The sequence below is a fragment of the Artemia sp. Qi Xiang Cuo genome, chromosome 17, assembly GCF_049724085.1.
Source record: "Artemia sp. Qi Xiang Cuo chromosome 17, ASM4972408v1, whole genome shotgun sequence".
Lineage (NCBI taxonomy): Eukaryota > Metazoa > Arthropoda > Branchiopoda > Anostraca > Artemiidae > Artemia > Artemia sp. Qi Xiang Cuo.
Genome location: NC_142810.1, coordinates 38,834,644 through 38,858,814, shown reverse-complemented (window position 1 = coordinate 38,858,814; position 24,171 = coordinate 38,834,644). Strand labels below are relative to the sequence as shown.

Sequence of the window (24,171 nt, the reverse complement as noted above, 5' to 3'; positions counted from 1 at the left end):
CAAAAAATTGAACTGTAAAAAAGCACCCTGGGCCTTGGCCATTCTACTTTTAACATCTTCACTGCATTCACTATCCTTATTAATAATACCACCTTGGTAAGTGAAACCAGCTTCACTTTACCCAGCCGCTTCAGCTCCACTTATTCCAAGTCTAAGCAACTTAGTCTTTTTAAGATGGATTTTAAGGCCTGTTCTTGCACCCTGAGCTCTCAAAACATCGAAAAAATTTATTCAGTTTTCTAACACTTTCATCTATGACGCTCAAATCATCAGCATAATCTAAGTCTAAGTGAGTTTGACTTTCCTATTTGATTCCACACTATCCATATAATTCAAAGTAGCACTATGGTACCTCGCACTGTGTATACACATATTTAACTTTTCAGATGAGTTGTTTTTAAATAAATACCAGCGGCGGATCCAGGATTTTTTTCCGGGGGGGGGTGCGCAAAATAGGTTGATCCGATAAACTTGCGTTAGGAGCAAGTTTAATAAACACAATCGTGCGTTAATTAAGTAAATTATACTACTTCAGACTATGTTAGGGGGGTGCGCCCCCTCACCCCTCCCCTGGATCCACCACTGATAAATACAACTTGTGATATGAAAACTTCCGCTCTTTGGTTGGAGGAATGGGATTCTGATGTCAAAGTAAAAAAAAGAAGAAAAATGATGCCAGTTTATTGATAATCCTTCCAGTCAAAAGTTAAGTCAAAGTTAAGTAATTAATTAAATTACACTACTTCAGACTATGTTAAGTTGGGCGCACCCCCCTCACCGACTCCCCTGGATCCGCCACTGATAAATACAACTTGTGATACGAAAACTTCTGCTCTTTGGTTTGGAGGAATGGGATTATGATGTCAAAGTAAATAAAAAGAAGAAAAATTATGCAAGTTTATTGATAATCCTTTCAGTCAAAAGTTGTAATGAAATAATAAATTCTTTCAAAAAGGCCTGTTAGAGAGTCATAATTGAAAAACAAACTAGAGATGTCTCCTAAGCCAGTGCAAAAATTATCAAAACGTTAAAATAATCACCGAGAATTGGTACCCTTACTATTATCCCTATTAGCCACGGTCTCAAATAAAAAATAAAATCGGGCTTTTCATGTAATTTTAGGTTCCTTGGATTCCTTACTTAAAGTAATCATTTTATCTAAAGTGAATTATGATGAAAAATTTTGACTAAAATTAAATAAAACAAAAATTTGTTAATTTAATTAATTAAAAGCCCATTATATTGAAATGATTTTCCATACCTCAAAAAAGAAATTGCTGTTTAAAAACCAAGAGAAGGTCTTTAAAGCTTGGGAGACCTTAAACTGCACCATATTAGGTAATGTGACATTTGGAGTATAGTTGTTGTCAAGAAAATTAGTCCTCTTTAGTTACTATGATAGCTGATGATGTAACATTAATTGTATGCTAAAATTACATAACACATTTTTAATCATATTTAAGACAAAATTATGAAATTTCGAATTATATAATATATTTTAACCATGATAAAAAAAATTAAGCAAGATAAAATAAAGGTTTTCCATTTGCTTCTTTTTTGTTACTATGACAATGCTCCTACCTGGGATTTTGATTTGAGCAGTGTATGATGATTTCCAAACCCAACTCTGTGAGGGGGAGGTGTTAATCGCGGGAAAGCATTTTTGGGTTAAATTAGTTCAATGTTGAGAAATTTAAGTTACAATGCTAAAAAAAAAACTACATTGGACTTAATGAAAGAGTTTAGTTAAAATTAACACCTTAAAAAAAAATTAATACCTCTAAAATATTTATTTGTTCATGACAAAATATTTTACACTTGGTGCAAAAGCTAGATTGTTAAGGTTCAAAGAAAACCACTTAGCCTACTTCTTAAAATTCTACAAAATTAGATTTGTCGCTAAAATAAATAATATTTAAAAGGATGAACTGTCTTTCCAATTCTGTGTAAGAAAATTGGAAATAACTGTTGAGGTTTAAAGCTGGTGTTGACACTCTACTAGGTTTAACAGAAATTTTCGCCTTCTATTTTTAATTACTTTTTCAAAGGAATAAGGGTCAATCTTGAAATGAGACTATTTATTTCTAATATTGTAATAAAATCCAATCAGATAATTAAAAGAGAGATAATCAGCTATCCGACATTAAGGAACATGGAAGCAAAAGCTGCAAGTGGACTTTCCTTCATGAGTTTGGCAATCTCTTCTGCATTAATTCCATTAGGTTTCCCAGTTACTTTTTTTGCAGGCTTGGTTGATTCTTCACCTGAAAATATACATGTTTTAAAGAAAATACTATTTAGCAAAATAGATAAATATTTTAATAACAATACGGAATATTTTTTACTGAAAAGAAGTTCATATTTCGCCTCAAGGGTCTGATCGTTTTATTCAAAGAGCCTTTGGGCACGTATTACCCTCCTCCAAAAAAAGAACGTCAGGATGTATCAACTTATCCTATAATTATTATGTTTCCCTAGATTTCCTCACTTTTCTGCGCTTTCTTTCCTCCCAAGTATTTCTTGCATACGTGCCTGAAATGACCACTAAGCATCTTAATAAATATATATCTTATTAAGAGCATAAGGAATTAGCTGAAGTTTTCAGTTGCAGTACTAAAAGAAAAAGTAAATGTTCAGATTTAAAGGTAAAGCCAGGGGCGTCCCGACGGGGGGGGAGGGCGCGCCACCTCCTCCCCAAAATTTTTTGACTTTCGGTAAAATTTACGCCTTCGGCGTAAATTTGTGTGTCTGATTCTATTTGTTTGCATGTCTGGGTTGGTATTTGCAAGTCCAAGAATTTGTCTTTGTTGGTTTGAATGTCTAAAGTGTCTGTCTTTCTCTGCTTGTGTGTCTAATTCTATTAGTATTCATGTCTGGATTGGTTTTTTTATGTCCAAGTATTTGTCTTTGTTGGTATGAATGTCTAATGTGTCTGTCTTTCTCAGTTTTTCTGTCTGATTCTATTTGATTGTATGTCTGGGTTGTTGTTTGAAAGTCCAAGTATTTGTCTTTGCTGGTTTGAATGTCTAAAGTGTCTGTCTTTCTCTGTTTGTGTCTCTGATTCTATTGGTTTGTATGTCTGGGTTGTTGTTTGCAAGTCCAAGAATTTGTCTTTCTTGGTTTTAATGTCTAATGTTTCTGTCTTACTCCGTTTCTGTGTCTGAGTCTATGGGTTCCCGTGTATGGGTTGGTGTTTGTAAGTCCAAGTATATGTGTTTGTTGGTTTAAATGTCTAAAGTCTCTGTCTTTCTCTGTTTGTGTGTCTGATTCTATTTGTTTGCATGTCTGGGTTAGTGTTTTTAATTCCAAGTATTTGTCTTTGTTCTGTTTGTGTGTCTGATTCTATTTGTATGCATGTCTTGGTTGGTGTTTGCATGTCCAAGTATTTGTCTTTGTTGGTTTGAATGTCTAAAGTGTCTGTCTTTCTCTGTTTGTCTGTCTGATTTTATTTGTTTGCATGTCTGGGTATGAATGTCTGATGTATCTGTCTTTCTCTGTTTGTGTGTCTGATTCTATTTGTTTGCATGTCTGGGTTGGTGTTTGCAAGTCCAAGAATTTGTTATTGATGGTTTGAATGTCTAAAGTATCTTTCTTTCTCTGTTTGTGTGTCTGATTCTATTTGATTGTATGTCTGGGTTGGTGTTTGCAAGTCCAAGAATTTTTCTTTCTTTGTTTGAATGTTTAAAGTGTCTGTCCTTCTCTGTTTGAGTGTATGATTCTATTTGTTTGCATGTCCGGGCTGATGTTTGCAAGTCCAAGAATTTGTCTTTGTTGGTTTGAATGTCTAAAGTGTCTGTCTTTCTCTGTTTACATGTCTGATTCTATTTGTTTGCATGTTTGGGTTTGGGTTTTCAATTCCAAGTATTTGTCTTTGTTGGTTTGAATGTCTAAATTCTCTGTCTTTCTCTGTGTGTGTGTCTGATTCTATGTGTATGCATATCTGGGTTGGTGTTTTAAAGTCCAAGTATTTGTCTTTGGTCTGTTTGTTTGTCTGATTCTATTTGTATGAATGTCTTTGTTGGTGTGTGAATTTCAAAGTATTTGTCTTTGTTGGTTTTTAATGTCTAAAGTGTCTGTCTTTCTCTGTTTGTGTGTCTGATTTTATTTGTTTGCATGTCTGGGTTGGTGTTTGCAAGTCCAATAATATGTCTGTGTTGGTTTGAATGTCTAAAGTGTCTTTCGTTATAAGTGTGTGTGTCTGATTCTATTTGTATGCATGTCTGGGTTGGTGTTTGAAAGTCCAAGAATTTGTCTGTGTTGGTTTGAATGTCTAAAGTGTCTGTCTTTCTCTGTGTGTGTGTGTGTCTGATTCTATTTGTTTGCATGTTTGGGTTGGTGTTTGCAAGTCCAAGAATTTGTCTTTGTTGGTTTGAATGTCTAAAGTGTGTGTCTTTCTCTGTTTGTGTGTCTGATTCTATTTGTTTGAATGTCTGGGTTGGTGTTTGCAAGTCCAAGTATTTGTCATTGTTGGTTTGAATGTCTAAAGTTTCTGTCTTTATCTGCTTTTGTGTCTGATTCTATTTGTATGCATGTCTGGATTGGTGTTTTCATGTCCAAGTATTTGTCTTTGTTGGTATGAATGTCTAATGTATCTGTGTTTCTCTGTTTGTGTGTCTGATTCTATTTGTTTTCATGTCTGGGTTGGTGTTTGCATGTCCAAGTATTTGTCTTTCTTGGTTTGAATTTCTAATGTGTCTGTCTTTCTCCGTTTACGTGGCTGATTCTATTGGTTTACGTGTCTGGGTTGGTGTTTGCAAGTCCAACTATTTGTCTTTGTTGGTTTGAATGTTTAAAGTGTCTGTCTTTCTCTGTTTGTATGTCTGATTCTACTTGTTCGCATGTCTGGGTTGATGTTTGCAAGTCCATGAATTTGTCTTTGTTGGTTTGAATGTCTAAAGTGTCTGTCTTTCTCTGTTTACATGTCTGACACTATTTGTTTGCATGTCTGGGTTGGTGTTTTTAAGTCCAAGTATTTGTCTTTTTTGGTTTGAATGTCTAAAGTGTCTGTCTTTCTCTGTTTGTGTGCCTGATTCTATTTGTTTGCATGTCTGGGTTGATGTTTGCATGTCCAAGTATTTGTCTTTGTTTGCAATACCAACCTTTTTTCAAGTAACTGTATTCACGTTAGGTTCATTTAGGTTCATTTAGCGTGGCGCGCCACTTTAAGTGAACCTAAATGAACCTAACGTGAATAGAGTTACTTGAAAAAAGGATGGTATTGCAAACAAAGACAAATACTTGGACATGCAAACACCAACCCAGACATGCAAACAAATAGAATCAGACATGTAAAAAGAGAAAGACAGACACTTTTGACATTCAAACCAACAAAGAATAATACTTGGACTTGCAAACACCAACCCAGACAAACAAACAAATAGAATCAGACATGTAAAAAGAGAAAGACAGACACTTTTGACATTCAAACCAACAAAGACAAATTCATGGACTTGCAAACATCAACCCAGACATGCGAACAAGTAGAATCAGACATACAAACAGAGAAAGACAGACACTTTAAACATTCAAACCAACAAAGACAAATAGTTGGACTTGCAAACACCAACCCAGACACGAAAACCAATAGAATCAGCCACATAAACGGAGAAAGACAGACACATTAGACATTCAAACCAAGAAAGACAAATACTTGGACATGCAAACACCAACCCAGACATGAAAACAAATAGAATCAGACACACAAACAGAGAAAGACAGATACATTAGACATTCATACCAACAAAGACAAATACTTGGACATGAAAACACCAATCCAGACATGCATAAAAATAGAATTAGACACACAAGCAGATAAAGAAAGACACTTTAGACATTCAAACCAACAAAGAAAAAATCTTGGACTTGCAAACACCAACCCAGACATGCAAACAAATAGAATCAGACACATAAACAGAGAAAGACAGACACTTTAGACATTCAAACCAACAAAGACAAATTCTTGGACTTGCAAACACAACCCAAAACATGCAAACAAATAGAATCAGACACACACACACAGAGAAAGACAGACACTTTAGACATTCAAACCAACAAAGACAAATACTTGGACTTGCAAACACCAACCCACACATTCATTCAAATAGAATCAGACACACAAACAGAGAAAGACAGACACTTTAGACATTCAAACAAACAAAGACAAATTCTTTGAGTTGCAAACACAAACCCAGACATGCAAACAAATAAAAACAGACACACAAACAGAGAAAGACAGACACTTTAGACATTAAAAACAACAAAGACAAATACTTGGACATTCAAACACAAACCAATACATTCATACAAATAGAATAATACACAAAAACAGACCAAATAAAAAGTCTTGGACTTAAAAACATCAAACCGGACCTTCAAACAAGTAGAATCAGACACACACACACAGAAATACAGAGACACTAGACATTCAAACAAACAAAGACAAATACTTGGACTTGCAAACACCAACCCAAACATGCAAACAAATAGAATCAGACATATAAACAGAGAAAGACAGACACTTTAGACATTCAAACCAACAAAGACAAATTCTTGGACTTGCAAACATCAGCCCGAACATGAAAACAAATTGAATCAGACACTCAAACAGAGAATGACAGACACATTATACATTCAAACAAATAAAGAAAAATTCTTGGACTTGCAAACACCAACCCAGACATACAATCAAATAGAATCAGACACACAAACACAGAAAGAAAGACACTTTAGACATTCAAACCATCAATGACAAATTCTTGGACTTTCAAACACCAACCCAGACATTCAAACAAATAGAATCAGAAACATAAAAAGATAAATACATAAACATTAGACATTTATACCCAGACATTCACACAAATAAAATCAGACACACAAACAGAGAAAGACAGACACTTTAAACATTCAAACCAACAAAGACAAATACTTGGACATGTAAACACCAACCAAGACAATCATAAAAATAGAATCAGACACACACACAGAACAAATACAAATACTTTGACTTAAAAATATTAACCCAGACATGCAAACAAGTAGAATCAGACACATAAAACAGAGAAAGACAGACACTTTAAACATTCAAACCAACAAAGACATATACTTGGACTTGCAAACACCAAGCCAGACACGTAAACCAATAGAATCAGCCACATAAACGGAGAAAGACAGACACATTAGACATTCAAACCAAGAAAGACAAATTCTTGGACTTGCAAATACCAACCCATACATACAAACCAATAGAATCAGACACACAAACAGAGAAAGACAGACACTTTAAACATTCAAACCAGCATTGACAAATTCTTGGACTTGCAAACACCAACCCAAACATGCAAACAAATAGAATCAGACACAAAAACACAGACAGACAGATACATTAGACATTCATACCAACAAAGACAAATACTTGGACATAAAAACACCAATCCAGACATGCATACAAATAGAATTAGACACACAAGCAGATAAAGACAGACACTTTAGACATTCAAACCAACAAAGACAAATTCTTGGACTTGCAAACACCAACCCAGACATGAATACAAATAGACTCAGACACATAAACAGAGAAAGACACACACTTTAGACATTCAAACCAACAAAGAAAAATTCTTGGACTTGCAAACACCAACCCAGACATGCAAACAAATAGACTCAGACACACACACACAGAGAAAGACAGACACTTTAGACATTCAAACCAACAAAGACAAATACTTGGACTTGCAAAGACCAACCCAAACATTCATTCAAATAGAATCAGACACACAAACTGAGAAAGATAGACACTTTAGACATTCAAACCAACACAGACAAATTCTTGGAGTTGCAAACACCAACCCAGACATGCAAACAAATAAAATCAGACACACAAACAGAGAAAGACAGACACTTTAGACATAAACTAAAACCAACAAAGACAAATACTTTGACATGCAAACACCAACCAAGACATGCATACAAATAGAATCAGACACAAAAACAGAACAAAGACAAATACTTGGAATTAAAAACACCAACCCAGACATGCAAACAAATAGAATCAGACACACAAACAGAGAAAGACAGACACTTTAGACATTCAAACCAACAAAGACAAATACCTAGACTTGCAAACACTAACCCAAACATGCAAACAAATTGAATCAGACACTCAAACAGAGAAAGACAGACACATTAGACATTCAAACCAACAAAGACAAATTCTTGGACTTGCAAACATCAGCCCGGACATGCAAACAAATAGAATCATACACTCAAACAGAGAAGGACAGACACATTAGACATTCAAACAAAGAAAGAAAAATTCTTGGACTTGCAAACACCAACCCAGACATACAATCAAATAGAATCAGACACACAAACACAGAAAGAAAGATACTTTAGACATTCAAACCAGCAATGACAAATTCTTGGACTTGCAAACACCAACCCAGACATTCAAACAAATAGAATCAGAAACACAAACAGATAAAGACAGAAACATTAGACATTCATACCCAGACAGGCAAACAAATAAAATCAGACACACAAACAGAGAAAGACAGACACTTTAGACATTCAAACCAACTAAGACAAATACCTGGACATGCACACACCAACCAAGACATGCATACAAATAGAATCAGACACACACACAGAACAAAGACACATACTTGGACTTAAAAATATTAACCCAGACATGCAAACAAGTAGAATCAGACACACAAACAGAGAAAGACAGACACTTTAAACATTCAAACCAACAAAGACATATACTTGGACTTGCAAACACCAAGCCAGACACGTAAACCAATAGAATCAGCCACATAAACGGAGAAAGACAGACACATTAGACATTAAAACCAACAAACACAAATTCTTGGACTTGCAAACACCAACCCAGACATACAATACAATAGAATCAGACACACAAACAGAAAAAGACAGACACTTCAAACATTCAAACCAGTAATGACAAATTCTTGGACTTGCAAAAACCAGCCCAGACATGCAAACAAATAGAATCAGACACACAAACACAGAAAGACAGAAACATTAGACATTCAAACCAACAAAGACAAATACTTGGACTTGAAAACACCAAACCAGACATGCATACAAATAGAATCAGACACAAAAACCTATAAAGAAAGACACTTTATACATTCAAACCAACAAAGACAAATTCTTGGACTTGCAAATACCAACCCAGACATGCAAACAAATAGAATCAGACACACAAACAGAGAAAGACAGACACTTTAAACATTCAAACCAACAAAGACAAATAGTTGGACTTGCAAACACCAACCCAGACACGTAAACCAATAGAATCAGCCACTTAAACGGAGAAAGACAGACACATTAGACATTAAAACCAAGAAAGACAGATACTTGGACATGCAAACACCAACCCAGACATTAAAAAAAATAGAATCAGACAGAAAAACAGAGAAACACAGATACTTTAAACATTCAAACCAACAAAGACAAATACTAGGGCATGAAAACACCAATCCGGACATGCATACTAATAGAATTAGACACACAAGCAGAGAAAGACAGACACTTTAGACATTCAAACCAACAAAGACAAATTCTTGGACTTGCAAACACCAACCCATACATTCAAACAAATAGAATAAGACACAAAAACAGATACATACAAACAATATAGAGATTCAAACCAACTAAGACAAATTCTTGGACTTGAAAACACCAACCCAGACATGCAAACAAATAGAATAAGACACACACACACAGAGAAAGACAGATACTTTAGACATTCAAAACAACAAAGACAAATACTTGGACTTGCAAACACCAACCAAGACATTCATACATATATAATCAGACACACAAACAGAGAAAGATAGACACTTTAGACATTCAAACCAACAAAGACAAATTCTTGGAGTTGCAAACACCAACCCAGACATGCAAACAAATAAAATCAGACACACAAACAGAGAAAGACAGACACTTTAGACATTAAAACCAACAAAGACAAATACTTGGACATGCAAACACCAACCAAGACATGCATACAAATAGAATCAGACACACAAACAGAACAAAGACAAATACTTGGAATTAAAAACACCAAACCAGACATGTAAACAAATAGAATCAAACACACAAACAGAGTAAGAAAGACACTTTAGACATTCAAACCAACAAATACAAATACTTGGACTTGAAAAGACCAACAAAGACATGAACAAAAATAGAATCAGACACACAAACATAGAATGACAGACACATTAGACATTCAAACCAGCAATGACAAATTCTTGGACTTGCAAACACCAACACAGACATGCAAACAAATAGAATCAGACACATAAACAGAGAAAGACAGATAAATTAGACATTTATACCCAGACATGCAAACAAATAAAATCAGACACACAAACAGAGAAAGACAGACACTTTAGACATTCAAACCAACTAAGACAAATACTTGGACATGTAAACACCAACCAAGACATGCATACAAATAGAATCAGACACACAAACCGAACAAAGACAAATACTTGGACTTAAAAACATAAGCCCAGACATGCAAACAAGTAGAATCAGACGAGAAAGACAGACACTTTAAACATTTAAACCAACAAAGACAAATACTTGGACTTGCAAACACCAAGCCAGACACGTAAACCAATAGAATCAGCCAAAAAAACGGAGAAAGACAGACAGATTAGACATTCAAACCAAGAAAGACAAATTCTTGGACTTGCAAATACCAACCCAGACATACAATCCAATAGAATCAGACACACAAACAGAGAAAGACAGACACTTTAGACATTCAAACCAGCAATGACAAATTCTTGGACTTGCAAACACCAACCCAGACATGCAAACAAATAGAATCAGACACACAAACAGAGAAAGACAGATACATTAGACATTCATACCAACAAAGACACATACTTGGACATAAAAACACCAATCCAGACATGAATACTAATAGAATTAGAAACACAAGCATATAAAGACAGACACTTTAGACATTCAAACCAACAAAGACAAATTCTTGGACTTGCAAATACCAACCCAGACATGCAAACAAAAAGAATCAGACACACAAACAGAGAAAGACAGACACTTTAAACATTCAAACCAACAAAGAAAATAGCTGGACTTGCAAAAACCAACCCAGACATGCAAACAAATAGAATCAGACACACAAACAGAGAAAGACAGACACTTTAGACATTCAAACCAGCAATGACAAATTCTTGGACTTGCAAACACCAACCCAGACATGCAAACAAATAGAATCAGACACATAACCAGAGAAAGAAAGATACATTAGACATTTATACCCAGACATGCAAACAATTAGAATCAAACATACAAACAGATAAAGACATACACTTTAAACATTCAAACCGACAAAGACAAATTGTTCGACTTGCAAAAACCAAGCCAGACACGGACACCAATAGAATCAGCCACGTAAACTGAGAAATTCATACAAATGAGAAATTCAAACCAAGAAAGACAAATACTTGGACTTGCAAATACCAACCTAGACATACAATCAAATAGAATCAGACACACAAACAGAGAAAGACAGACACTTTAGACATTCAAACCAACAAAGACAAATTCTCTGACTTGCAAATACCAACCCAGACATGCAAACAAATAGAATCAGACACACAAACAGAGAAAGACAGACACTTTAAACATTCAAACCAACAAAGACAAATAGTTGGACTTGCAAACACCAACCCAGACAAGTAAACCAATAGAATCAGCCACATAAACGGAGAAAGACAGACACATTAGACATTCAAACCAAGAAAGACCAATACTTGGACTTGCAAACACCAACCCAGACATACAAACAAATAGAATCAGACACATAAACAGAGAAAGACAGATACATTAGACATTCATACCAACAAAGACAAATATTTGGACATGCGAACAACAATCCAGACATGCATACAAATAGAATCAGACACACAAACAGATAAAGACAGACACTTTAGACATTCAAACCAACAAAGACAAATTCTTGGACTTGCAAACACCAACCCAGACATGCAAACAAATAGAATCAGACACACCAACAGAGAAAGACACGCACTTTAGACATTCAAACCAACAAAGACAAATTCTTGGACTTGCAAACACCAACCCAAACATGCAAACAAATAGAATCAGACACACACACACAGAGAAAGACAGACAGTTTAGACATTCAAACCAACAAAGACAAATACTTGGACTTGCAAACACCAACCCACACATGCATTCAAATAGAATCAGACACAGAAACTGAGAAAGACAGACACTTTAGACATTCAAACCAACAAAGACAAATTCTTGGACTTGCAAACACCAACCCAGACATTCAAACAAATAAAATCAGACACACAAACAGAGAAAGACACAACCTTTAGACATTCAAACCAACAAAGACAAATACTTGGACATTCAAACACCAACCAAGACATTCATACAAATAGAATCAGACACACAAACAGAACAAAGACAAATACTTGGAATTAAAAACACCAAACCAGACATGCAAACAAATAGAATCAGACACACAAACAGAGAAAGACAGATCCTTTAGACATTCAAACCAACGAAGACAAATACTTGGAATTGAAAACACCGACCCAGACATTCAAACAAATAGAATCAGACATTTAAACAGAGAAAGACAGACAATTTAGACATTCGAACCAACAAAGACAAATTCTTGGACTTGCAAACATCAGCCCAGACATGCAAACAAATAGAATCAGACACTCAAACAGAGAAAGAAAGACACTTTAAACATTCAAACCAACAAAGACAAATACTTGGACTTACAAACACTAACCCAGACACGTAAACCAATAGAATCAGCCACAAAAACGGAGAAAGACAGAAACAATAGACATTCAAACCAAGAAAGACAAATTCTTGGACTTGCAAACACCAACCCAGACATGCAATCAAATAGAATCAGACACACAAACAGAGAAAGACAGATACATTAGACATTCATACCAACAAAGACAAATACTTGGACATAAAAACACCAATCCAGACATGCATACAAATAGAATTAGACACACAAACAGATAAAGACAGACACTTTAGACATTCAAACAAACAAAGACAAATTCTTGGACTAGCAAACACCAACCCACACATTAAAACAAATAGAATCAGACACACAAACAGAAACAGACAGAAACTTTAGACATTCAAACCAATGAAGACAAATACTAGGACTTGCAAACACCAACCCAAACATGCAAACAAATAGAATCAGACACACACACACACACACAGAAAGACAGACACTTTAGACATTCAAACCAACAAAGACAAATACTTGGACTTGCAAACGCCAACCCAGACATGCATTCAAATAGAATCAGACACACAAACAGAGAAAGACAGATACATTAGACATTCATACCAACAAAGACAAATACTTGGACATGAAAACACGAATCCAGACATGCATACAAATAGAATCAAACACACAAATAGATAAAGACAGACACTTTAGACATTCACACCAACAAAGACAAATTCTTGGACTTGCAAATACCAACCCAAACATGCAAACAAATAGAATCAGACACACACAGAGAAAGACAGAAACTTTAGACATTCAAACCAACAAAGACAAATACTTGGACTTGCAAACACCAACCCAGACATGCATTCAAATAGAATCAGACACACAAACTGAGAAAGAGAGATACATTAGACATTCATACCAACAAAGACGAATACTTGGACATGAAAACACGAATCCAGACATGCATACAAATAGACTCAGACACACAAACAGATAAAGACACACACTTTAGACATTCAAACCAACAAAGACAAATTCTTGTACTTGCAAACACCAACCCAAACATGCAAACAAATATAATCAGACACACACACACAGAGAGAAAGACAGACACTTTAGACATTCAAACCAACAAAGACAAATACTTGGACTTACAAAGACCAACCCATACATGCATTCAAATAGAATCAGACACACAAACAGAGAAAGACAGACACTTTAGACATTCAAACCAACAAAGACAAATACAGGGACTTGCAAACAGCAACCCAGACATGCACACAAATGCAATCAGACACACAAACAGAGAAAGATAGACACTATAGACATTCAAGCCAACAAAGACAAATACTTGGACTTGCAAACACCAACCCCGACATGCAAACAAATAGAATCAGACATGTAAACAGAGAAAGACAGACACTTTAGACATTCAAACCAACAAAGACAAATTCTTGGACTTGCAAACATCAGCCCAGACATGCAAACAAATAGAATCAGACACTCAAACAGAGAAAGACAGACACTTTAAACTTTCAAACCAACAAAGAGAAATACTAGGACTTGCAAACACCAACCCAGACATGTAAACAAATAGAATCAGCCACATAAACGGAGAAAGACAGACAGTTTAGACATTCAAACCAACAAAGACAAATACTTGGACTTGCAAACACCAACCCAGACATGCATTCAAATAGAATCAGACACACAAACAGAAAAAAAGACAGACACTATAGACATTCAAACCAACAAAGACAAATTCTTGGACTTGCAAACACCAACCCAGACATGCAAACAAATAAAATCAGACACATAAACAGAGAAAGACAGACACTTTAGACATTCAAACCAACAAAGACAAATACTTGCACATACAAACACCAACCAGGATATGCATACAAATAGAATCCGACACACAAATACCAGGACATTGAATAAGTGCCATTTTTTTCACCCCCCATGAAACTCAATTCCTACTAGCATTTTGCAAACTAAATACTGACCTCCATTCCCCTCCCCAGAAAGTTGATAAAGACGCAATACTACTAATTATGCTGAATTTTTTTTCAGTTGTATGTTTAACAGTATATTGAATAAGTGCAATTTTTTTCACAGCACCTATGCAACTTAATTCCTCCTAGCATTTTTTAAACTCTATACTTGCCTCCATTCCCCTCCCCAGGAAGTTCAGAAAGACGCAATACCCACATTTGTGCTGAAGCATTTCTAGTCGTATGTTTACCAGGATATTGAATAATTTCCATTTTTTTCACCACCCACAAAACTCAATTCCTACTAGCATTTTTTAAACTAAATACTTGCCTCCATTTCCCTCCCCAGGAAGTTCAGTAAGATGCAATACCCCTATTTATGGTGAACCTTTTTTCAGTAATATGTTTACCAGGATATTAAATAAGTGCCATTTTTCACCCCACTCACAAAACTCAATTCCTCCTAGCATTTTTAAAACTAAATACTTGCCTCCATTCCCCTCCCCAGGAAGTTCGAAAAAAAGACGCCATACCCATATTTATGCTGAAGCATTTCTAGTCATATGTTAGCCAGGATATTGAATAAGAGACATTTTTCACACCACATAAAAAACGTAAGTCCTACTAACCTTTTATAAACTATTTAATTGCCCCCAGCCCCCTCCACAGAAAGTTCAGAATGACGCAATAACCAAATTTATGCTGAAGCATTTTTTAGTCGTATATTTACCAGGATATTGAATAACAAAACTCAATTCTTCCTAGCATTATTTAAACTAAATACTTGCCTCCATTCCCCTCCCCAGAAAGTTCAGAAAGACGCAATATCGAATTCGCGAATCCCTTATCCGTTTTTGCAAATGTCAATCAAACAATTCTGATTGTAGCATCCAATTTTTAGGCAAGCAAATAGCATGTAGTTTCAAAACATGTGTTTAATCACTTTGCTTGGAAAGGCACCAAGGAACAATAGGTTGCCAACTTTTTTGCAATGTCCACGTGAAACCATGCTGCACATTCTTGTACATACTAGAGATAAGACAAATTACGCAAGCACCCGTCGGACCTTTGCACTGTATATTCTTGTCCCCGTCCTTGTCCCCGGCGTGTAGCGTACACTATCACTACTCATAGAAACATCCTCTGGACGATCCAATCCTGGACAATTACCCTTACATACTCGAAAATCTCCCCCGGACAATTACCCTTAACATCAACACGCGTAAAATTGAATCGGTAGAGAGAGAGCAAGACATATAAAGAAATATCATATAGGAATTCTTGTAAATTCACCCAGTATAAAATTTGTCCTGAAAAGTTCACCCACTGGAAACTTCTCTATCTATAGAAAATTTTCGCAGCAGAAAATTTATCCTCCCTTCCCCCATCCGAAAAATGTATGTATACTTCCCAATAACAAATGAACCAATGGGCAAATTTTATAACTTAAAAATCTTTCCCCAGGGACTTTAGGGGGTCATTTTATCTCCAAAGACATAGTTATCAGGCCTATCAACTATGCTGAACAAAAAAGCTATCTCAAATTTTGATCTGACGATTTTGGGAAAAAAGTGACGTGGGAGGGGGTCTAGTTACCCTCCAATTTTTTGCGTCACTTAAAAATGGCACTAGAACTTTTCGTTTCCGTTAGAATGAGCCATCTTCCGACGTTCTAAGCACACTGAGTCGATGCGATCACCCCTGGAAAAAAACAAATAAAAACACATTTGTGAAGAACTTTTCTTCTGGTAAAAATTACAAAATTCCACATTTTTGCATATATGAGCTTGAAACCTCCACAGTAGGGTTCTTTGATACGCTGAACCTGATGGTGTGGTTTTCATTAAAATTCTATGACTTCAAGGGGGTCTTTCCCCCTTTTTTCAAAAATCAGGCAAATTTTCTCAGGCTTGTTGCTTTTGATGGGTAAAACTAACCATAATGAAACTTATATATTTGAAATCAGCATTATAAGCCTATTGGTATCAAATTATATATCTATTGGTATAAAAATTCTGTTCTTTTAGAGTTTTGGTTACTATTGAGCCGGGTCGCTTCTTGGGGTAGTTTGTTGGTTACCACGAACTGTTTGATTACCCCTCAAAATCCCAACAGAGATCACTAAAATACTCACAAAACTTTACATTTTCATGAAATTTAATTAAATAAATAGAAAAGGTTTTTCGACTAAAGTAAGGAACAAGTTTAGAACTTAAAACAAATATAAATTTTTCTGTATATAAGGGGGACTGCCCCCTTCTCAAGACCCTACTCATTAAAAAAAAGTCTTTTAATGCTTTGAAAAATCTTTTTTTTACAATTGCAAATTTTCTAAGAAAATTTGGAAAAAAACAAACCTCACAGTAAGGAGTAAGGAGCTTAGGAGGAGACAACCCCCTTCATACAAAGAATAATATGTTCAAATAGGTTTCAAATCTGTCCCTTTCTCTCAGTTGAAAAGCTATTTTCTTTTTTAATTTCTGATTGTTTTCCAAATCATACCCAGGCCTAACCGAGATATAATTTGAGGTACCGGTCCCTTAAATCGCTGGTAAATTGCTTTTAAAATGTGTAAATCAATAATTGTACGTTGGTTAGTACCGTTTTATGTTTAAATTTGAAATTTCAATTTTGGATAAAATTTGAATATACAAAAAAAAATTGGGGATGAATAGTAATTTTGGTGAAAAGTCCTCGTTAATATTACTTCTAAAGAATTTCGGCTGAAAACTAAGTTTCTAGCAGTATTTGCCACCCCAAAGAAATTTTCTGGCAGGGCTGATGATGGCCTGCGTTGCCTTCTCCACCTCTGTGGTGGTAGATATGGGAATTCAATAATTTAGCTGTACAGAGAAACATTTAGATTAATTCCTACTCTCCGCCTACCTCTTTCAAAATTTATCTGAAGCCGCATGAAGAGTAACCACTTTGTCAATTAAAATGTAGGAATCTACCCTACCCCCACCTAAACAATGACTTACACACCCTCATTATAACTGATACGCAATTACAGATTCCCAAAGGTAGCCTAATTTCATTACAAATAAAGCGAATCAACTTGGCTGAATCAAGTACTGCCACCGTGTGGTATTACTGCTTTTGCAACTGGGAAGCCTAAAGTTGCCTATAGTTATTTATACTATTAAATCAATTAGCTTCTCAGGATTTTAAATTGATTGCAAATTCGTCCTCTTCGGGGTAGAGTCGTAGTTTGGTGCCCTAAACCACCTAGACTGTTACCCAACCACCACTGCTATTTTGGCGTCTGCCCCCCTGGAATTTTTTCTGCCGGTGCCCTTGTCGGACAATAACTCTGCTGTATCAAATGTCGACACCGATGTGTCGACTTCTAAGATTCAACGTATTTAGTAACCGTCGTATTTTTAACATTCAATAAAATAAATACGTACCTTCGGTAGTCAATATCGATTCCGTGGTGGTGACCATAGGAATTGTAGTTTCATCAGCTGCTATTTGACTTGTCACAGTAGAGATTGCGCTGACTCTTCTTTTCGGAATTCTTTTCGTAGCGACTACATCTGATAAAGGAATATGTGAAGATGATTGAGGGATATCCCCCACAATTGGATTCAGTTTTTCATTTTCTTCAAATATATGAAAGACCTTGCTCAAATCGGGTGGTGAGGTGGCAGCTTCTGGACGCTGATTGGGCAGAGTTCGACGAAACGGCCTTGGTCTTGCAACTATACGGATTCTTCCGTCAATGTTATGTAAGAGCAAATCATCAACGCTTGGAACAGATAAGGAACCAGAATCATTAAAGTTCAGGTCTCTTCTTGGCCTATAATTGCCATTACGTTCTACATAATGTTCATTAATTTTACCCATAACAGGTAAATAATCATCAAGACCCATAACACCATCAAACGGTTGAGGATACATCTCGTAAGATGGAAGGGCACCAGACTGGGGCATATTTCTGTTAATAACAACCCGTCTGGTATAAGGCTCATATTTTTGTTCTGAATTATTGTTTGATGTTCTTCGAACCTTGTTAGAGCTAAATTGAGATTGCAACACTATTATTGGGCTTTGAGCGAAGTTCGAAAATGTCGTCCCACTGTTAAGAGGACGATTAATCATAGATGCTGGAGGAGGGACTTGAGGAAAATTTGGTATAAAAGCTTGATTTATGGGGACAAACCTGAAATCATTATCAAAATCATAAAATATTTAAGTTAAATAGAATATCAAAATATGGAAATGAATTCAAAGTAAGTTTGAAAAAAAGAACAACGGTACTTTTCTGATAAACGCCCTACCTAATGTTCTTCTAATATGTTTCTCTGACACTCAATCCTAGTGAAATATACCAAAGTAAGATAAAAATATAATAATTTAGAAACAAATTTGGGCTATATATTTCCACGTTAGGGGTAGGGGGGGGGGGTAAAGTATAGCGGATATGCATGCCTAATGTGTTTGGTACAATCATTCTGCATATTATATACTAAGAATTGTTTTCTAACTTCACACGGCCAAAATATTTTACCACCCCCCCCCCCTCCAAACCGTAATGTGCAAAAACATAGCCCAAATTATATATTTTACATCTATTCTGTCACTTCTATTTGTCTTGTCTCACGCTAAGCTGAAAGAAACTAACGAAAAAAAAACGGTTCTATAATGCGTCAATGAACGAACAACTTGAGAGGTAGAGCGTATACCATACAAGTACCAAAACAACCTTGTGAAAACCAACAAAAGAGGATTCAGACGTAAATGAAGCAACTCGGATAAAATTGTATACATAAAAGTAGAAAAAAATGTTCCATTCCTCAATTTGTATATTTAAATGAAGTAGCCAGAAACAATCCTAGAAAGAATGAATCCTCTCCATATTTCAAAAAATTGTAGGCTTCTGGTTATGGTTTGTTTTGATACCTGTTTCTGTTTCTGTAGTTTTCACAAAGTTTGAAAGGAGTCGATGTTATTTACGCGAAAATAAAGTACAAAAAAATGTCACATCCTGCAGTATAATTCGGATGGAATTTTGATTAAAAATGCACACACAGTATATTCAGAAAAATAATACGAGCCAGCTGCATAGAATAATACTTCTATATAAGGGACTAACATTTTTGGAGCCTTAGTACCAGCAGCGCCAATTCACGAAAATATAGGGGGGGGGGCAAGGAATTTTTTTTGATTTTTTTTCAATGAAAATGCAAAAAAGACATTGAGAAAACATACCTAAAACAGGGGGGTAGCGCGACTTCGTGGTAATTTTCAAAGTCTAGGGGGGGGGGCAAGGATTTTTTTTTATTTCTTATAAACGAAGCTGCCAAAAAAAAAATTGAGTAAACATAAATAAAACAGGGGGTAGCGGAGACTTTGCGGTAATTTTCAAAGTCTAGGGGGAGGGACAATCCGTCCAATTGGCGCCTCTGCTTAGTACCCGTCCCAAATAGAAATCTGAAGATTTCCTGATATTTCAAATAATTTTCGTATAATTCTTTTTTTTTTTTTGTAATTGGTCTCCCACCAAAAATATTGTGTCCATTCTGACAAGTTCACAAGTCGGCATCAGTCACATATTTAGAAAACATAGGTAAAAGTACAAATAATTAAAACTCAAAAAGCAAAAAAAGAAAAAAAATACACTACACAAGGATGGTACTAGGGCAAGATAAATATTAAATCATCCTAATAAGACCCAAAAAGAATGTCCAGCGTCTCTAAGACATAGCTTTTTTTTCTTTTTTATCGTGAACCAGTTATACCAGCAAATTGCCAAGACAGAGGTTTTAATTTTGGTTATAATTTTTTTTTTTTTTTTTTTTTTTTTTGTATCAAACAATGCTTAGTAACGAACTAAGGAGATAATCAGTAAGGAGTGACTCGGCCCAATAGTAGCCGAAACTCTGAAAAAACGGAATCTTGATAAAAATTGATTCGCCAAAAGATTTGTCTTTTTATGCTGACTCCAAATACATAAAATTTATTAAATTTAACATTTTCTATCGAAAGCTAAGAGCCCGAAGCAAAAGGGAGGACTCCCCCCCCCAAAAAAAGTCAAGAGATCTTGATGAAAATCAAGCCATTAGATTTAGCATATCATAGAACCCTGTTATGAAGGTTTCAACGCTCCATCTAAAAAAATTAAGAATTTTGTATTTTTTGTCACAAGAAAGATCACGTATGCCCGTTTACCTATTTTTTGTATTGTTATTCCCAAGGGTGATAATATCGGATGAATGTCCCTCGAAGATCGGAAAAGGTCTCATTTGAACGAAAATCTATAGTTCTAGTGCTATTTTAAGTGATCAAAAATATTGGAGGGCAACTAGCCCTCTCCCACGCTTCTTTTTCTCCCAAAGACATTCGATCAAAATTTTGAGATAGCCATCTGAAAGGATAGCTGAAAGGACGATTTATCATAGTTGAAAGGTCCAAAAAGTATGCCTTTATAGTTTTCTTTTTTGTCGAAGAAATTTTCTGCAAGGGGTTATTTTCCACGGGGAGAATTTTCTGTTGGAAGGAAGGCTTCCAGGGGAAATAACTAACTGCTAAACTCCTCGAACGTTCAAATATAGAGCCCAAATTATATATTTCCTATGTATTTTGCCTTGCGCCACTTGTTTCAACCCATGTACCGATAAACTGAATCAACTGTGATCAAGAAACGGAAAAATTCATGGGAGTATTCACTTTGGACTATATATTTGCACTATAGGGGGTTGGGTTGGGGGTAAAGTACAATGGAAGTGCAGTCAACATCTGTTAACCACAATTTATTATGAAGTAAGAACTGTTTTCTTAACATGTTTCCTACTCAACGGCCCCATTTCTAGGCTTATATAGCGTAGTAGCAAGAAAATCCTGCAGGACAGGAGGAACTATTCTGAAAAAAAGTAAATAAAGAATATCTATTGAGAGAAAGCAATTTTTATGGCCGCGAAACAAGCCGGGTCCTCACAATTAAATTTGTCTCATATCCTTTACAATAAAAGACTAGCGTAACAGTCTAGGAGAGCGACTCTTCTGAAGGGAATACTGTAATAACAAAAGAGGGTACTTCCGTATTGTCCCGTCCACACTCAAGAAGTCTGATAAGTTTAAAATCGGTTTCTCTATGTCCACTCTCAGATAATCAGTAATCAAAGTGAGATAAACTATTATGCAGGTATATTTAATTAAATATTTAATAGGTAGAGTTAGTTAGGTATTTAATATAATGCGTCCTGGGTATATATATATATATATATATATATATATATATATATATATATATATATATATATATATTCATCATATTTAGGATTTCACTATGATTTACATTTTATTATGATTAGCCTAACTTCCCTTGTTGAGTGTGGTAGGGATAACACGTAAGTACCCAAAAGAGTAATACTGTTCGATTCCCCAATTGTTGTTCTTTGCAAATATAGTTTTGCTGCTCTGACATTACGTCCCGCCCCCTAACTTTCCCGGAAATAGCCCCTAGAGTATATACAAAACTAAAAAAAAAAAAAAATCTAAAACGAGGAAAAACCTTATATTGTTTAATAGGCTTCTATTAATCAGATTTTTATGTTAAATCCATTTGTATCCACATTTCTAAGTCATTTTAAATACTGTACTTCTCCAACTGATCTCAATTCTTTTGTAATCAGATAATGCTATTGACAGGCAAGGCCGTATCCAGGGGGGGGGGGGGTTACCCGGTTTGACCCCCCCCCCCGAAATTTTGACCGAGTCGAAAATAAGTTGAAAATTAGTAAAACCTAGGTAAAAATAAGTAAAATTAGTCGAAAACTGAGTCAAAAATTAGTAACCCCCCCCCCCGCCGAAAAAAAATCCCGGATCCGCCCTTGTTGGCAGGTCAAGAAAACCACTACCCACTATCAAAGAAATACAACGCATCAAGAGATGAAAAACAACGATCAAATATATCATTTAGATATCTGCGACTATTACGGGTGTAGCGACTATTGAGCCGCTACACTGTCAGAGACTCAAGAGTAGTGAATATAATATTTGGAAAGAGCGTCCATTGGGAATAAAATGATACTGCTCTTTTGCTATAACATTGTTTCCTTAATAAAAGTCACTCTCCTATGCTATTACCAAGAGTAAATCAAGGGGCGTAGTACTATGTCACTTGTTTTTAATACCAAAGGTGTTTTTGCCTCATATTTACCATAACGTTATTTTTCAAAAATTTTATGATTTTTGTTTATTTTAGACCTGGTATGGAGGTGACGAGCCCTAGGTCTATTTCATCCCATTTTGACGCACATGAAAACACGATCACAGAAGCAATCTAAAAAAACACCTTTTTTTATGAAAGATTGCAACATGAATTCCCGATTATTAATTTTGAGTTATTAACTTTATAGTTATATTAATAACTATAATAGTTAGTAGCTATTTGTTTTCTAGGCTTATTTGTTTTTACTTATGGTAAATATTTTAGCAAGACTTACACTTGTTGGCTAACAGATGCTCTCCAGAGCCAAATGAGTGTAACTAAAATTCCCGAATAGTACATCGCTGTTTACGCTTCTAGGATTGTCCGCACACTGATTCATTTCATCGTTAGTTCACTTAGTTCTTGGGTCAAACTGGTTTTGCCAGACGTTACGACATTTAATATAGTTTAAAAAATATTCCTACGTCCACCAAAGAGAGAATAAATTGGTTATTTCAAACAGTTCGTGGTAACGAACTGTAAGTAAGAAACGACCCAGCTCAATAGTAACCGAAACTCTAAAAAACGATATTTTGATACCGACAGATACATTGAAAGAATCAGATTTTTATGCTGATTTTAAATGTATAAGTTTCATCAAGTTTAATCTTACGCATAAAGAGGTGCGAGCCTGAAAAATTTGGCTTATTTTCAAAAAAGGGGAAAATACCTTCCTAAAAGTCATATAATCTGAATGAAAATCACACCACCAGATTCAGCGTGTCAGAGAACCCTAATGTAGAGGTTTCAAGCTCCTATCTGCAAAAATATGAAATTTTGTATTTTTTCCGCAAGAAAGATCACGGATGCGTGTTTTTTTGTTGTTTTTTTTTCCAAGGGGTGATCGTATCGACCCAGTGGTCCTAGAACGTCGAGATAGGGTTCATTCGAACGGAAATTTTTCCAAGATCTAAGTCTTCGTTTTAACGATTTGATTGTATTTATTTTTGAGTTTAATTTCTCTTAAAAGTTTCTCCATTTATTTGGCAGTTATTTTATTAGATGAATTTTCTGAATTGGAAACAATTTACAGATTAACATGTAATTTATTATCAATGACATCCTTTTTCTTTCTGAAAATATAACACAGTTAATCTTGTAGAGATTATCCGGCTTACTATCTAACAAAGGTTTAATTTCTATATCAG

At 35.4% G+C, this 24,171-nt stretch overlaps 1 protein-coding gene across 1 annotated transcript; it reads right to left on the bottom strand.

Moving 5' to 3' along the window:
- Window positions 1–2,040: 2,040 nt before the first annotated feature.
- Window positions 2,041–23,365, bottom strand: LOC148942181 (uncharacterized). The gene is made up of 3 exons (XM_089103128.1): window positions 23,259–23,365; window positions 18,219–18,973; window positions 2,041–2,264 (listed from the first exon to the last, which is right to left on the bottom strand). Exons 1-3 carry the CDS (start codon window positions 23,321–23,323, stop codon window positions 2,134–2,136), a joined length of 951 nt encoding a protein of 316 aa, XP_088959254.1. The 5' UTR covers window positions 23,324–23,365; the 3' UTR covers window positions 2,041–2,133.
- Window positions 23,366–24,171: the final 806 nt, after the last annotated feature.